Source organism: Durio zibethinus, chromosome 28 (assembly GCF_047325235.1).
Source record: "Durio zibethinus cultivar Kanyao isolate XHJ-2024 chromosome 28, ASM4732523v1, whole genome shotgun sequence".
NCBI classification, from domain to species: domain Eukaryota; kingdom Viridiplantae; phylum Streptophyta; class Magnoliopsida; order Malvales; family Malvaceae; genus Durio; species Durio zibethinus.
The window spans coordinates 14,309,037-14,326,257 of record NC_143189.1 but is presented as its reverse complement, the minus strand read 5'-3'; the positions used below and the strand labels follow the sequence as shown (position 1 = coordinate 14,326,257).

The window sequence follows — 17,221 nt, the reverse complement described above, 5'->3', positions numbered from 1 at the left end:
AAGAGGAGGAGGTGGTTAGGGTGTGATTAAGTTTTCTCTCTTTTTCTATTCCTTCTTTTTTCTCGACCTAATCATCCAAGCTTATATACATATAAATATAAATATAAAATATATTTGTATTTTCAACTTTTTAGTTTTCTATTTTCTTACTTTTTATCCTTTTCAATCTTTTCTTGAGTATATGATTTTTTTTTCTTTGAAATGTCAAAGATTTTAATTTCATTCTTTTTTTTTTTAATTTTTATTTACAAAGGAGAATAAAGATTTTGATTTAATTTTTCTTTTATATACAAAGAACGTCTTAACTTTAAAAAAAAATTTATAAAAAAGAGTTTTGAGAATAATAATATAGATATAGTTGTAGGTGTAAGATTTGAGACTTAAATATGTATATTTTTTGAGCTAGTCTATTGGCTCTTTAGAATTGGACACATGGTTTTTATCCTTTTGTTTTTAGGTCATTTTTAGTTGTGAAAAGAAAATTTTAGTAAAAAATTAGAAACAAAAAAAAGTATCGAAAACTATGGGGAGAGATTTAAAAAATTTTCCATGCTTTTATTAGCTAAAGAAAATGAACATCTAAAGAAGACAAAGACAATGTGCATGAGAAAAAAAAATCACATAGTGTTAAATGCTAAATGGAAAGTTACAATTGGAATGTATTTATAATATGCTTAAAGTTATTTTTAAACTAAATATAGACAATTTTTTATCGCTGATTATGATATGGCACATGTCCCATCACAATACGACTTCGTTTAACAAATATATTTTCCTATCAGAGAATGGAGATTTGAATATAACTCGTTGAGTTAGATCCGCTAATTTTGATCATAAGTAAAAAAGCTCGACAAATTTTTGATTCCATATAACAAAAAGTTAATAATCCAAACTTAAAAATATCCACACTTGAATTAATTTGAACTAAAAAAATAACCTAAGCCAAATTGACCTAAATCTTAATTGATTGAAATCAAAGTTGACTCGAATCTAATTGATTTGAAAAGTTAATCCTAAATGTTTCAAAGTTAAATTACATATATTTTTATTTTTAAAAACATTAATTTAATAAAAATAATAAATATAACATATATTATTTATTTATTTTAATTCTATAACTTTAAAATATCTTAATTTTTTTTTTACTATTACAAATTATTTTTTTATTATAAGATAATTAAATTGAATTTTTATGTTAATTAGTATATATTATAAAGAGAAATTTTTAAATACACTAATAATGAAGTTTTTAGATTCAACAAACAGGGTTAGCAATAATTTTAAAACAAAAAATAATTAAAAATAATTTAATAAACTAACTATAACATTTACTTTTAAACATTTTGCTACAAATTTCTTATAACAAAAAACAAAAAAAAATTTAATAATCAATTAATCAAACATAAAATTAGAGCCAATAACAATAAATTGATAAAAACAAGAAGATATAATTAAAAAGCTAAAAAGTTTTTGGTCAAATTCTATCAGAAGTCCCTTTACTTTAATATCCACTGATGTAATTTATATAAATTTAGTCTTCATACTATTTTAATTTCGTAATCTTAATCTAATCATTGACTCCATCAATTTTTATAGTTAAAAATGCTCCGTGACCATTGACTTAATAATGTGACCATTGACTTGATAATGTGATCATTGACTTTACTGATACGATAGCTTGGTGAGACAAAATTAATTGTTAAATTATGCAAATGATTTTTGTATTTATACAAAAATCAAAATGTAATTCCTCGAATATAATTTCGTAAAAAATTTATCCTCATACAAGTTGAATTTAATAATGTTGGTCTAATTACTAATAAAAATCATATTTTTTTATTTTTTAAATTGAAATTTTATTTTTTTAAAAATAATATTTTGAATATTTTAGAATATTTTAATTTTTTTAAAATATTAAATTTAATAGTTTATCAAAATTTTAATTTTGAAAAAATCATAATTTATGAGTTTTTTAAAATCATATTTTATTTCTTAAAAAATTAATATTTTGATTCTTTAGAAAATTTCTAGAATTTTAAAAATACTAATTTATTTTTTTAATATTTTAATTTTGTAAAAGCGAATCCATTTTTTGAAATTTTAACATTTTATTTAATCAAAATATTTAATTTTTTGTTTTCATTTTTTTGGAATTTTTATAATTATTTTATTTATAATTATTTTCATTTATTTATAAATTTTTCACATTTTTTAATATTTGAATGAAAAAAAAATTATAAAAAAGGTAGGGTCTTTAGAATTTGTCTATTTTGATATATATGAGATGGAAGAGCACAAAAAATTGAGGTAAAACAGAGTAATAGGGCACAAAGAGCTTTTGATTCCAATTTATTCTTCATTGAATAACATAAAAAAATACGTAGAGAATTTCTAAAATCTATATTCTTTATAAAACACAAAAGTATAAAAATTATAAAAACTTTACACAAGAAACATAAAAATTAAAAAATATAGAAATTTTTATAAAAATTCTTAAATATTAAAAATATTAAAATTAAATATTTTTCTTAAATAAATGTTAGAAGTTGAAAAATACAAAACTTTCAAAAAATGAAATTAAAAAAAAAATATTGAAGACTTCAAATTTAATATTTTTTAAAAATAAAATCAGATTTTATAAAAATAAAAAATATGATTTTTGAAGATTAAAATATTTTTAACATATTAAAATTAATATTTTAAAAATATAAAAAAAAAACTCTAAAAAATTGAAATATGGTTTTTAAAAAGCCTAAAATAAAGTATGATTTTCATTAATAATTGGACAAATATTATCAAATTCAACATGTAAAAGACGAGATTCTTATAAAAATTATATTAAATGGACTAAAATTCAAATTTTATAAGTAAAAAGACCATTTGCATAATTTAATAACTGATTTTATTTATCCAAATATCACGTCAACTAAATCAATGCTGAGGTTATTAAGTTAATGATCATGCCATTTTTAACAATAAAAAATTGATAGAATTAGTGATTTGATTAAAATTATAAAATCAAAATAAAATAAGAACTAAATTTATACAAATTACAAAACATAGGTTACATTTCAAATTTTATCAAAATATAAGAACTTTTGACATAATTTGACCAAACTTTTCAGTTACTATTTAGTTTCGGTTTAAAAAATATATATCGTTTAATAACTTAGATAATTAAATAGGTTTAATTTAGTTACTTAGATACTTAGGTTTTAGACTTAGATTCTAAAACTATCAACGAGGGAGAACTAATAAAACAAAAGTTAATAACAAAGTGTAATAAATCTAATTTTTATTAAACAATGAATAGGCTTTACACGAGTTTTAAATGAGCTTTTAGTAAACCAGCTTTAAACCTATGAAGCTCATTTCCTAAAAAACTAATGTTTTCACCAATTCATTAACTAAGTTTGATTTAATATATCTATAAATTTAATATGTTATATTTTAATATTTTAAAAGTATCAAATAAAAAACATGAAAAATTAATTTTTTTAGCTCATGAATCATAATTGGCATATTGTAATCAAATAGTTTAATATCATGAACAATCAAATAAAATGTTGCATAAAATAATTCAACATAAGCTCTGATACCCTGTTGGGATTGGAACACAATTAAGGCATGCATATATAGCATAATTTAAAATTTTTTTCAATGTCAAAGACAAAATCAAGCATTGATATCATGATATACAATAAGCATATAATTGGATAAGGTACGAAATTTTGCTTACAAAATTTCTTAATTTGATTTAAACACTAATCCTCCAAGATCACTAGGTTAGGTTGTCACAAACATTCATCTGCCCATGTATCTAGCCTCTAACTATAGTCCATGTATTCTTGGAGTTAAAGAATTTTCACCAAAATGAAAAAAAATTTTAAGCTGAAACACTATGCTAGTAGTATGTTACGCAATAACCCTTTTTTTTGTTTTTAAATTTTTATGGTTTCTAAACACTAGAGGCTAGGGAATAAGAAATGTTATATCCTCATAATGGTGCCTTCTTATTGTTAAATGAAGGTCAACCATAAGGTATTCAAATAAAGCGTCTAGCCTAACGAGGCATATGCACTCGACATACTATCTTTTTAACCTCCATTATGAATGACATAACCATAATTTGAACCTTCATTGTTTTTATGGTGGATTCATGCACTTTGTTACAGGCATCTTTTTATCATAAGGGCATTATGAACTTTTTCTTCAAATGTGGCTTATCAACAAAAGTACAAGTAATTTTTTCATTTCGACTCAAGCTAACATGTCCGGCCAACCTGAAATTTCAGAACCCACATTAGCTCAATTAACTCAACTTTTCACCTAAAGGCACATAGAATGCTTACTTATTACCTCCTACTTGGATTGTAACCTACTAGGTCAGGTCGGATCAAGATTTTTAGCCCTAAACTCATGACATTTTCACTCTACAAATATAAATAACTCTTCTCATATCAAGTATATTCATTTGATTTTTCTCTTTTCTTAAGATTTTTCTCTTTTTTTCCTTTCTCGAATATTGATTTGAGTGTCGAAACATATATGTTAGAAAAACCTCTAGCCTTTGCTTTTAACCAACCTCTAACGTTGTGATTTTAGGTGTTGGCTTCATGAAAACAATTCGGCGCAAACATTTTGGCATAACAAATAAAAATCATTTGTCTAAACAACCAAACCAATCATAACTTTAACAAAAAAAAATTAAAACTCATTAAACAATTTTAAACATAATTTTTAAACCTATTTAAATTTTATATTAAATCTTAAATAAAATTTAAAACTTAAGTCCAACTCAACTTAACCCAAATTCATATATATATGAATGCTGACTTATTATCTCTTACTTAAATTGTAACCTACTAGGTTAGATCGAATTAACATTTTTAACCGTAAACTAGAGACATTTTTAGTCTACAAATATAAATAACTCTTCTCACATCTAATATATTCATTCAATTTTTCTCTCTCTCTTCTTAAGATTTTTTTTTCTCTTGTTTTGAACATTGAGTTGAACGTCAAAATGTAAACGTTAAAAAAACCTCTTACATTTGCTTTTAACCGACCTCCAACTTTGTGATTTTAAGTTTTTAGTCTCGTGAAGACAATTCGATGCAAACATTTTGATGTACCAAATCAAAGTCATTTGTCTATCCAACTGAACTAATCATGACTTGAACAAAAAATTAAAACTCATTAAACGATTTTAAACATAATTGTTAATCCTATTTAAATATTATATTGGATCTTAAACAAAATTTAAAACTAGTACTCAACCCCAATTCATATATATATATATATATATACTCGACTGCTCCGCGGCAAACAAATGGACTTACAAATTCCATCATTTACGGAGCTGTAGCACGCTCAGTGATGATTCTTAAAGTTAGGCTCATACAAGACAATGCAGGAATTGCACTTCCTCTCGAAAACTGAAACATGATTCCCCCCCTTCTCCCCCATAGTCACAGGTTACAGTCTCACCATAAATATTTCCAGATTATCAGTGTAGTTTGAATGAGAAAGTAATATTTTAATTGCATGCCTTTAGATGTCCATTAGATATATAAAACAAAAATAAAATGGTGGAAACATTGCTGCATAAAAATGTGGATCATGATGATAGGTCTATGGGATTGTGGGCTTCAATATCTACGTGCCGAATACCAGGAACAAGTTCTTGGATCTCCTTTTCCAGCCGATCAACTTCACTTCCTAAGGCTGTGACTACTTCCTCACCTGCAAAAAAAAAAAAAAAAAAGCCCCTTTCCTTAGACATATTACAACTCATTTAGCATATCACTAGTTCATCAACTTGCATACCATAGTTTGACATGATCTTTAGCAATGCAGAATCATCTTTCTCCTTGGAAGCTTCTCGAAACTGTGTGCAACGAAATTCCAGTTAGTCAAATGCATACAAAGCATAAAAAAAGACCAGGACGTGAAATTTGCATGAGTGGATTATTTAGAAGGCTTCAGGCTTCCTGCCTTGGTGCTTTTACCTCAACCTACCAGTGTTTTAAAAACCAGACGGAGATCAAACCAGTTGGATGTCCACTTCTCGATTCAACTGATCCAACCAGCCAATCTGATACAATTCTGACAACACTGGATTCTACTGCTCACTTCCAAGTAATATATGACTTTCTTTTGATAAGAAATAAAATCACTAAAAAGGGTACCAAGAAGTTGCCAACTCAAGCACTAAGAAAACATCAAGGATGTGCTTGGTAAAGTAGAAAAGTGAAAGGATAGACAAGGAAGAGTGGAAAAATGAAGTTTAAATGTGCTTGGTAAGAAATAAAAGTAAGACAAGAAAAGAGGAAACCTGACCATTTTTTATACTTATTTACAAAAGCAAATTACTCCAAACTGAAAAGATAGAATAAGAAAAAATTAAAAAAAAAAAAAAAAAGAGTGGGTCAAGTTTTGCATATTTACAAGATTATCCATCATATTTAGATTTTACATTTTCAACTTAATTTACAAAGGGTATAATGGTAAAATAATATAATTTCCATTTTCATTATTTTCATTTTTCCACTGTACCAAGCAATGGATGAAAAGAAAATTATATTTACTTTCAACTTTTCCATCTTTCCTGCCAAGCACACAAATGGAAAGAAAAAAAATGTTTTTTATCTTTTCACTTTTATTCTTTTTCATTTTTCTATCCATCTTACCAGGGAAAGCTTTTAAAAAATGCAAGTAATGTGTAAAGTATGAATGAACAAGCAAAAAAGTGGTGTAATGTTGATAAAACATGAAAACTTCAAACCATAAAACAAATAGTTAATAGCGTATTGACTGAAAAGGTTATAGTGAAAATTACATTATAATTTAAGTTGGATATATTCACAAGGGCATCATTTCATTTTGAAAAAGTTAATATACAAATGAGTTGCGCTTTAATACTCAATTTTTAGTTTATGCAAAAATATAAATGCTTGTATCCAGGAAAATGTTCATGCAGACAGGACAAACAGGCAAAATCAGTTAATTGGACAAGTATTAACATTTTCACATAGATAACTGCAAAAATAATTGAACAAGCAATGTGTTGAAGATGAAAAAAGAAATTGGAGACTTATACATATAACCTGTCTTGCCCACTCTTCACGCCCTGTTCTATCAAGATAATTTTGCACAACCACCACTCCATTGAAATCTGTAGCATACATTGTCACAGCAAAAGCAATAAATGCCAAAAGGTTTCAACTAGACAAATGTCAATGATTTATTTTAGCAGACCAGATCTAGCATAAATTCTGTGCCAGTAACCTAATGTCCATGATTTATTTGGACTCACAAGATACTTATCCTTGCCTACTCCAAAAATATGGACATCAGTATGAATTTTTTTTTATAATTCTAGCAAGACCAACACATCCACGTTCATAACATATTAGTGTCATCAATGTGTTACCAACAAGACAACTAACAAAATGCATCTCTTGCTTTGCAATTAAACTACTTGTATTACACAAGATGAAGGAAATTTGCAAAAAAAATATTGCAATAGAAATTAATATTAAGAAAACTGATCCTAACAAATAATCAGCAAAAAAGAAAAGGCTGTGTGAGAAAATCACCTATCTCTGCCTTGAATCTAAAGAACCCAGGCCCAATCACCTCACTTTTGCAATCATATAAAGCGTCTACAACCTGAAAAAATTTTATGCCCCTCAAACCTTTCAAGGATGATTACAAGTGAAGTGGATTTCAAGTTAAATAATTGTAGAAGAGTTATACTGGGTCATTCTTCAAAAAATGGAGAACCTTCTGCATATCATGTTCATCAATTGCTCTTCCTATCAAGGCATGCCGGTTCCGCTGGATGAGAAATATTGCAACCTGCATAAGTAATATTCTTCAATTAGATATACCACAAACCCAAAGATGCTTGAAATTATTATAATAGCACAGCCATAAGACTATTAACTTGACTCTACCCACATAATTCCTCCCCTCCATCTCTCCCTCCCTCTTTCTCTTGCTCATTAACATACACTCACATGCGCATCTTTACAATGTCTTTTCTCAGAGAATCTGTCCAAAATGAACTAGAACTCCTAAAATCATCTCCAAACTACTGCCTAGTAGTCATTGCATCAGACACCAACTCAGGTTTTCCCACTTTCATAATGCCAAATTCCATGCATCCTCCAAACATCTTATGCCATCAATTAATTCTCAGGAAACAAAAGATCATTTTCAAAAATTGAAACAGAAAAGAAAAGATGGTTAGCAAACGAAAGTTATATATTACACTTAATCCCAAAAAAAAACCAGCTAAAAATTATGAAAATAAACAATTGGCATTCCAAATATACCTAGCTATCGCTGCATGGGTATGACAAACTATTTGTAATACAAAACTAAGAACATATGAACCCAATAAAAAACAAAACACACCCACAAGTATAATTCCATATGTATTAATCATCCATGAATCTTATTTCAGTAGCCTAAATCTTAATTAAAGTCATTCAATAAGTCATCCTTTCACAACATTTCATTACATAAGAAATGTCTAGAAATCCAGGCTCATCACCAAGGTTGCTCAATCCATCGAAGCACACAATAGTCTAGCAATATATGTAATGGAAAAACTTTGGAAAATACTTATACCAGATTATCCATTCAATAGATGACTTTCCAGCCAAACCTAACGCTGCAACTATGGTGAGGTATTTTTTGCCACAGTACTAAATATGGCATAAATCCAAAACAAATCCTACATACCACCTTGCTAGATAAGATTTTTGTAACTTGACTAAATTCTTGGTCTTATCCTCCTTCATACTTCATGGCATAATGTTTAGGCACACCCTTGTTCTTCGCCAATCAATTCCTAAAGACAACATAGTATGTTTCTCAGTAACCCATGAGAAAACACAAATTACTAAGGTCTAATTGGAAGCATATCACCATAAAAGCCAGATAGAATGGTCAAGAAAGCTGTGACTATGTCCTGAATTCAAAAAGAAACCAAGCTTCTAGTTCAAACCTAACACTACTTATGAACTATGAAAAAATAACAAATACTCAGAGTTTGTAAGCAAATATCAGGCATCATTTGCTGAAATTCAGTTAAAATGTAAAATTTTCATGGGTAAGAAGTATGACATACCATTCCAAGAAGGCTGCCAACTATAATCGAGCCTATGGGATCATAAATGGCATTCCCAGTTGTATTCACTGCAACTAGTGATGCTGCGGCTATAGCAAGACCAGTTACTGCAGCACCGTCCTGCAAATATTGGCATAATCACTGTGAAGCAATTAGAGAAACAAACTGCAGTAGCTAGGAAAATTTCAACTATCATCACGATTCTTAATAATTTTTTTTAAATAACTGGAGAAAAACTGCACATGAGAAATGATATGAGGTTAAGAAAGTAGATGAAAAGGTTATTTTGATAAAAATGAGTGGCACAAGAAGATTCAAAACTACGACCTAAAATAATTCCTTTTTTTTGGCCTTTCATACAGCCGACCCCAGAGTTATGGTACATAAAGCTTAGTTTGTTGTTTTTGTCGTTGGAGAAAAACTGTGCATAGAGGCATGTGCACACATGATAAGTAAAGAAGTTAGAAAAAGGAATTGGGAAAAGATACAGCATAGAGGTAACACATTCAACACTCAACATCATCCTTGAGGTAGGCAGAAAAGCGAATGGGGAAAAGATGCCAGGAAAAAGGCACAAGAAAAGCTTATCAACAATTTAAGTAACAGATTTTCAATTTAGACGTCCAGTTGACTGCATTTTACCTTCAGGTCCTTCAAAACAATAACCGAAGCAAACATTTAAATGCTGTTCCAAACTTCCCAACTTCACATTTAACAAGTTAAGTTCTTTAACAACCAAAAGTGCACAAAGGCATAGTCAGTTACCTCTGTCATGACTGCAACAGATGTAGGATCATGGCCACGCCAGACATAATCCCTAACCTTCATTCCCTCTGCTGCTGCACCTTTCTTGACAGCTTGTATGGCAACAACAAGAGAAGCACCTGAAGAGAAGATATGATAGTTTAAAAAGGGAAATCTGAGGTTGAATGGCTTAAGCTAAATGCAATTTTGTGGACAATATAATAGCCTACAATCATAATGCTCCAAGTTATACCTTCAATTACAAATGAACCAACTATCACCAAAGCTGCATATTCAATGTTAGCCGGGGGCTGAAAAGGACAGAAGTAAATAAGCTGCCATTTGTCAAGCCAATGGCTACAAAAGCAGGAATGAGGAAAAAATTAAAGCAGAGAACATATATATATATATACACACACACACAGAGAAAATGACTTAGTCAAGTACATGTGCTGTCCACAGGTTTTGAACTCCATGAACAATTGTAGCACCAGAGCCGAGACAGAATATGCCAACAGCAGATATCAAGGACCAAACAAATCTTTCCTTGGAATAGCCATATCTGAGAACGAAGAAGAGGTTTCAGCATATCCTTTAAAGAAATGAATCCTTAAAAGAAATGAACTTGCATCTTTTGTTTACAAATAATTCCCTGGTGTAGTGTCTTTGCAACAAATTACAACATAGGAATAAGCCAAAAAAAAAAGTCAAGTAATTCAGTTGTAACAAATGTGTTATTAAAAAATATCAATTTCTTAACTTTCTAGTCTTGCTCAGAACAGCAACCTATTAAATTTAAATACTTGAATTCTTAAAAAACAAGGGATGATAATGTCAAGGTAGAATTCACAAAACAAATAAATACATAAATTTGATTATTTAGTGGAAATTTTAAAGGAGAACACAAAACCATACAAAGGCACATCAAATATTAATGAACACTTAGATGCATGATGCTATACTGAAAAATCATAACAGAAGGCAAAGGAGTTACTATGATTAATAAAGGTTATTTGCGCCATGGAAAAGAGACTTACGGATGCATAGCATCTGGTGCACGTCTTGAACTACTCAGACCATAAGCAAGCAGCGCCTACAATGCAACCTGGATTAGTTTCTCTTTATTACATAATCAAAAATTTAGTTATAAAGCAACAAATTAGTATCAAGGGATTAAATCTAGCATGATTCTGACAATGATATCAAGAAGGGAGAACAATAAATGGGGAAAAGAAAAGAAAAAAAAAAGGTTTAATACCTGATTAGCAAAATCCGCAACCGAATGAACCATTTCAGCTAACATAACATGGCTAGAGGTTGCTAACCAGACACCAAACTTGAGAGAAAAGACAAGGAAGTTGCACCATAATGCAGTTGTAACAGCACGCTGACTAGAGGGTCAAAGATTTAGGGCAACAGGAAAAGGTCAAAGCAAATGGATTATAAATAAGCTGAGATATAGTGGCAAATCAACTGGAATCTAAGCATTCAGGAAAACACCCGATGGAAACAAAAAAAGAAAAAGTAATTTGATTTTCTTTTTCCAATTATAAGTATACCGCTAAACTATATGCTTGATGAGAAAAATATTTCAGCCTTCCCTTAGCCTCCATTTGATTCTTGCTTTTGTTATTTGCTAGCGTTTAAAAAGTGCATTTGGATGCAAAAGCAAATCGCAAACAGCTAAAACAATTTCAATCGCACTTAAAACCCATGAATTTAAGGAGATTAAAAAAAAGAAAAGAAATGGAAGTACCTGTGTAGATCATTGATTTCAATCTTCTTTATTTGTTTAGCCCTTGTAAAAAAGCCTGAATAAATATAGATATTCATTTTAAAACAATTTCCAAAGAAAAAAAAATACTCATTTACATATAAAAGATAGTACTACTACTTACTTCGATGGAAAGAGTAAAAATGCGTATGATGATGATAAACGATGGGATCATCACCGGGCAATACAAAACCACCCAGCAGAACGAAATGTTTCGAAACTCTGACTTGTCTAGCAATTGTTGTATAGGGGTTAAATTGAAAAAATCCCTGATTTTGTGGGCCTAAAAAATCTAACTGGCAGAGATTGCTAAAGGATGAGTTGACAATGAGGGATGAAGAAGAGTGTTTGGCGGAGCCAAGGAGGCGAGAAACGAAACGACGCGACGTTTGCATCTACCTGAATTGCAAATTTTCCGGGAAGAATACTTTATTACTTTTTTTTCTTTTCCCGGAAAGTTGAAGTTGAATTTGGTACGAATTTTCTCTTTTTCTTTTTTGTTTTATGTTAAAGAAAAAGATAAACCCATTTTGAGGTTTAGGGTTCAACAAACGAAGGGGGAAAGTGGCGAAAGGGGGATGCTATTTGGTTGAAGACGTGAAAAGAATGGTTTGATTACAGAAGCACAGCAAGAGTCATATATGGTATCCCTCTCTCTTCTTCATTGAATGTTCTTTAATTTTAGCAACAGGAGAAACAGCTGGGAAAATGAGCTTCCCAAAACAAAGATAAAATTAATAAAATAAAAGATTAAATAAAATTTTCAATGAAGTATCCAAATTTCTACACCATCAAGCATTTTAGTATTTCAAGCTAATATATTAATGAGTGTTTGGCTCAACTTACAAAAAAAATTTATATACGATAAAGACAGAAGTTAGATATTTGAATCTCAAAAATCTCAAAATTTTAAAGATTTTAGATTATATAAAAAGTATATTTGAATTTTTAGAGAAAACTACAAGAAGCTACTTCAAGAAGTGTTTACTCTTCGATGATTCAAAAAATTATAACTAGAATTATATTAATTCAAATTTTTTTATTTTGTTTATTTTTCTTTTAATTTTTTTTATTATAATTAAGAATATTTTATTTTATTTTATTTTATTTATTTTTTCACTTAAAAACTTGTGATTTAATTTGTTAATAAAGTTTATTGTTTTAATTTTTTAAAAATACAAAAAATACTATCAAATGGTTTTTTAACATTTTATAGCACTTTTGTATTAAATTTGTTAAACATTATTTTAATTTCTCTTTATAGCACTTTCATTTTTAAAATAATTTTATTTCAACAGTAATTTTTATAAAAGCTCTAGTTGAGTCAAACAGACTCTTAGTTAAGTTGCTTACATAATAAAATCATTACACGTGACATAAGTCTCTAGTCGTCATCACATCATTTATTATCAAATCAATATTTAAATAAAAACTTAAAAAAATATATTTTTATTTCAAAATTATAAAAAAGAAAAAAGAAAAAAAGGAGGAAGGCAAGGGGTAAAGAAAGAAAATGAAGGGAAAAAGAAAGGTCTCACTAGTGCTTAGCAGTTAGCCAAGGCTGGATTAAGGTCGATATGCTCCAAACTTGAAAGAGCAGCGTTGACCTATGTTATTTGACCCAAATCGATGTTAATCTATTAGGCCTGAGATAGATTAACCTCACTTTGTCTTAGGTCGATCAATGACGCCTCTTCTTCCCCTTTTTCCTTTCTTTTTTCCTCTTTCTTTTTTCTTTCTCCCTGATCCTTTCCTATTTTTTTCTTTTTTTATTTTTTTAAAAAATAACATTTTGATTATTTTTATTTTTTAAAATTTTTGTTGATAGAGAAATGATTAGACATTTATGACATGTAACAGTAATAATTCAAAATACCTAAAGTATTTGATAAAATAAAAGTTAAAATATTTAAGTACGAGTTTTATTTCTTTAAGTACAAAATTGACGAAACATATATAGTACATATATCATGATTGCCACTATGAGTGCACAAATCGTAACCAATAATAGAATAATAAATAGAATATCATTCTCACAAAAATTATAAATAAAATTAATACTAATTATTAAAATTATAAGTGCAAAAAAATGTGAAGAAAAGAAAAAAGAAAAAGCAAGAGAAAACAAAGTGAAAAACAAAACAATAAAAGAAAAATAAAAAAATAAAATGATGGGGTGGCAAGTGTGAAAAAATAAAAAAAAAATAAATGTCCCAAAGGAAACCCTTCGTATGATATGAAATGATCATAGGCCTGATTACCATTAAACACATTTTTGAGCCTATTTATCATTTCCTTCATAACCACAAACCTTTGCCAACGTTATGTATTTTGAAAACACCATTTTGATCAAGCATGAATGTTTAAAATAAAGAGTTTTCCCTTATAGAATCACCATATAATCGATGAGTTTTTTGTCTTTTTTCATTATCTAACTATCTATTTGGACCATTAACCCATTTCGAATAAAAATTAGAATATTAAGTGCATAAAAAAACAATCAAGAAAAAACAAAAAAAGGAAGAATATGGCTCTATGGTGAAAATTCCAAAAAGGGACAGTCTAAAACAAATTTGAAAACTTTGAAACCAACCGTAATGCCTAACAAAAGACGAAAGGTCGTTATAAAATGATCCAAACTCTTGAAAGATTCAAGAATGTTAATGTTTTAAAATTTTGGAATAAATTAAAAAGATCAACTTTGAAAATTTAAGCCTTCTTTCATTCCTAAATGACCTTTCAAAATCTTGAGTCTATTACAACAAGTCTTGACATCAATCAAAATACCACATTTAGAGAGTAAAAAAAACGTCAAATATGCTTGATTTTTAAAAAATTCATGCTTTCTTAAAAAATTTATGTTTTATTTATAAACCTAGATAGAAGAGTATACATCTCTGTTGTTCTTGTCAAATTGTGAAATTTTTTTAAATGAATTGAAACCTTGATGTGCTGAATCATTCAATCCGTTTTAAAAAAAAATTGTCACCTATTTCATTTTCTAATAAGGAATGCTAATTTTCAAAACTCAAAAGTCATACTTGTTGGATATTTCATTGTCTTTGACCATAAAATTTAATTATGTGGGGGTAATTGTGTTGGTCATTTTGAAAAAAATTTTGATTAACTAGTCATATTTTTGTGAAAAATAAGGAAATCATGTTTAGTGTAAAAGAAAACTATCAAATTATGAGAACTTTTAGACCAGGTCAGATTTAGCAATTAAACTTTTTTAAATAAAAAGAAAAAGAAAAAAAAGTTTTTTTTATATTAGAGGAACATAGTGGTTTGTCTTATTGATTTTACAATTGAATCTGAAATGCATATTGCATATTGTGTGTTGAAAATGGAAACAAAGAGGTAAATGAAAGGAAAATCAATAGAGCATGTTTGAAAGCAAAGAAAGAAAAAATTGGTAAAGAGCAAGATGAAAATAGGTGAAGGAATAAGAGAAGATAAAATTGAAATCCTTTTGGAAAAAAGTTTAAGACTTATTTAATGGGCAATGAGAAATAACCAAAATTGAGAAGAGAAAATTTTGAAAAAGAATGGCATTTTTAGTGTTTGCATATTTTGACATGCACTTACATTACCATTTTAAATATCAGTGTTTGCATCCATGTTGAGATACATGCATCATGAAATTTTTTTATTTGTATAAGCATTAGCATTTTTTAAATAAAATTTTGTAATTGTAGGAAGCATTCACATTATTGAAAAAATAGTTGAATTTGCATATTTGCATTTATACCTTTAAGGCATCTGTATCATGAATGGACATTTGCATTTGCATTTGTAGGGGCATCTACATGAAAAGAATATTGGTATTTGCATTGTTGGAATAAGTTTTGCATTTGCATCTTTATTAAGCATATTTGTTAGGTACATCTATATCATGGAAAAGACATTTGCATTTTAATCACTAGAAAAGAATTTTGCATTTGTGATCATTTGCATTGGTGTAGAAATATTCACATTTTCACCATTTATCTTAAGATTAGCATTTACATCATAACTGCATTTATCAAGTTTTCAAACATCAAGAAAAAATAAGAAATATGATGTTCTTTTGAGCTTTGGAAAATAATAAATGAAAGGAAAATTATTGTAGAAAAAGTTTGTCAAGGAAAAAGCAAAAGAGAAAAAAGAATTTGATGAGAAAAAAAGGAAAAATATCAATAAAAGAAAAAAAATGAGTTTATCCAAGAAAAAGGGAAATTGCCAAAAATTAGCAAAGATACATGATATCTAAGGAACAAGGAGAATGAAAAGAGTTTTTTTGAAAAAAAAATGATATTTTAAAGATGAGATCCATTGGTTTTTAAATCCAATCTAGTTGGCATTAAGATTATTAAGCCCAAATAAGTTGACATTGGATGAGATTATTTAAGCTCAATCTAATTGGCACCGAGATTTTGAGTCCAATTAAGTTGCCATTGGATGAGATTTTTTAATCTTAATCTAGCTGGCATTGAGATTTTGAGCCTAGTTAAGTTGGCATTGAATAAGATTTTTTTAGGCCTAATCTAACTAGTACCAAGATTTTAAGTCCAACTAATTTGGCATTGGATAAGATTTTTTAAGCCCAATCTAATAGACACTAAGATTTTGCAGTTAAGTTGGCATTAGATAAGATTTTTTAAGCTTAATCTAGCTAGCATTGAGATTTTAAATACATTTAAATTGGCATTGGATGAGATTTTTTAAGTTCAATCCAGTTGGCAGCAAGATTTTAAGTCTAGTTAAGTTGGTATTATTTAAGTTTTTTTAAGCCCAATCTAGCTGTATGGAGATTGTTAAGCCTAGTTGTGTTGGCATTGAATGAGATTTTTTAAGTCTAATCTAGTTGGTATCAAGATTTTAAGTCCAGTTAAGTTAGCATTAGATAGGATTTTTTAAGTCCAATCTAACAGGCACTGAGATTTTGCAGTTAAGTTGACATTAGATGAAAATTTTTAAGTCCAATCTAGCTGACATCGAGATTTTAAGCCCATTTCAGTTGGCATTAGATGAGATTTTTTAAGTTCAATATGGCTAGCATTGAGATTTTAAGTCCAATTAAGTTGGCATTAGAAGAGATTTTTTGTAAACCCAGCCTAATTGGCATCAAGATTTTTAATACAGTTAAGTTGACTTTGAATGAGATTTTTTTAAGCCCAAGTTGGCACCCCATAACTCCTAAAGCTTTCAAAAAGGAATTTTACAGTGGTAAAACCTCTGAATAGAGAACTCTTTCAAAATAAGGCATGAGTTGTACGACCAACAGGCATAATTTATAAGACGTTTGAAAATTATTCAATCTTAAATGCCATAGCCTTTGTTAAAAGAGTTTTTCAAAGTGTCATAGCCTTTGGTTAGAGAAGTTTTCAATTTTAAAATTGTGAAACCTCTTTTTAGAGGAGTTTTTAAAATTTAATTGTGTAGAAAGCTTTTGCGTTTTTTTTTTTTGAAAAAAAAAAGAAAAAAGTGTTTACATTTGCAATGGCATTTTAGTCTTTTTAGTTATGTTCATCTAGACAAATTTGTTATCTTTTGGTTTTTATCATATTCTTAATCCTTAC

The 17,221-nt window shown here is 28.4% G+C and overlaps 1 protein-coding gene across 4 annotated transcripts; it reads right to left on the bottom strand.

The window, feature by feature from the left end:
* Positions 1–5,515: 5,515 nt before the first annotated feature.
* On the bottom strand, positions 5,516–12,450 carry LOC111281142 (metal tolerance protein C4-like). Of its 4 annotated transcripts, none has more exons than XR_016335073.1 (13): positions 11,785–12,450; positions 11,643–11,697; positions 11,145–11,277; positions 10,924–10,979; positions 10,334–10,448; positions 10,140–10,197; positions 9,908–10,026; positions 9,143–9,262; positions 7,762–7,863; positions 7,602–7,674; positions 6,022–7,177; positions 5,830–5,890; positions 5,516–5,745 (listed from the first exon to the last, which is right to left on the bottom strand). XR_016335073.1 is itself a non-coding variant. In XM_022868781.2 (13 exons), the coding sequence occupies exons 1-12, from the start codon at positions 12,053–12,055 to the stop codon at positions 5,862–5,864; spliced, it is 1,206 nt and encodes a 401-aa protein (XP_022724516.2). In that variant the 5' UTR covers positions 12,056–12,450; the 3' UTR covers positions 5,516–5,745; positions 5,830–5,861. The 4 variants fall into 4 exon arrangements, 3 of the variants coding, with proteins under 3 accessions (XP_022724516.2, XP_089613262.1, XP_022724513.2); XM_022868781.2 differs by having other exon boundaries at positions 7,103–7,177; XM_089757136.1 differs by having other exon boundaries at positions 5,830–5,892; positions 7,107–7,177.
* Between the last annotated feature and the right edge of the window lie 4,771 nt (positions 12,451–17,221).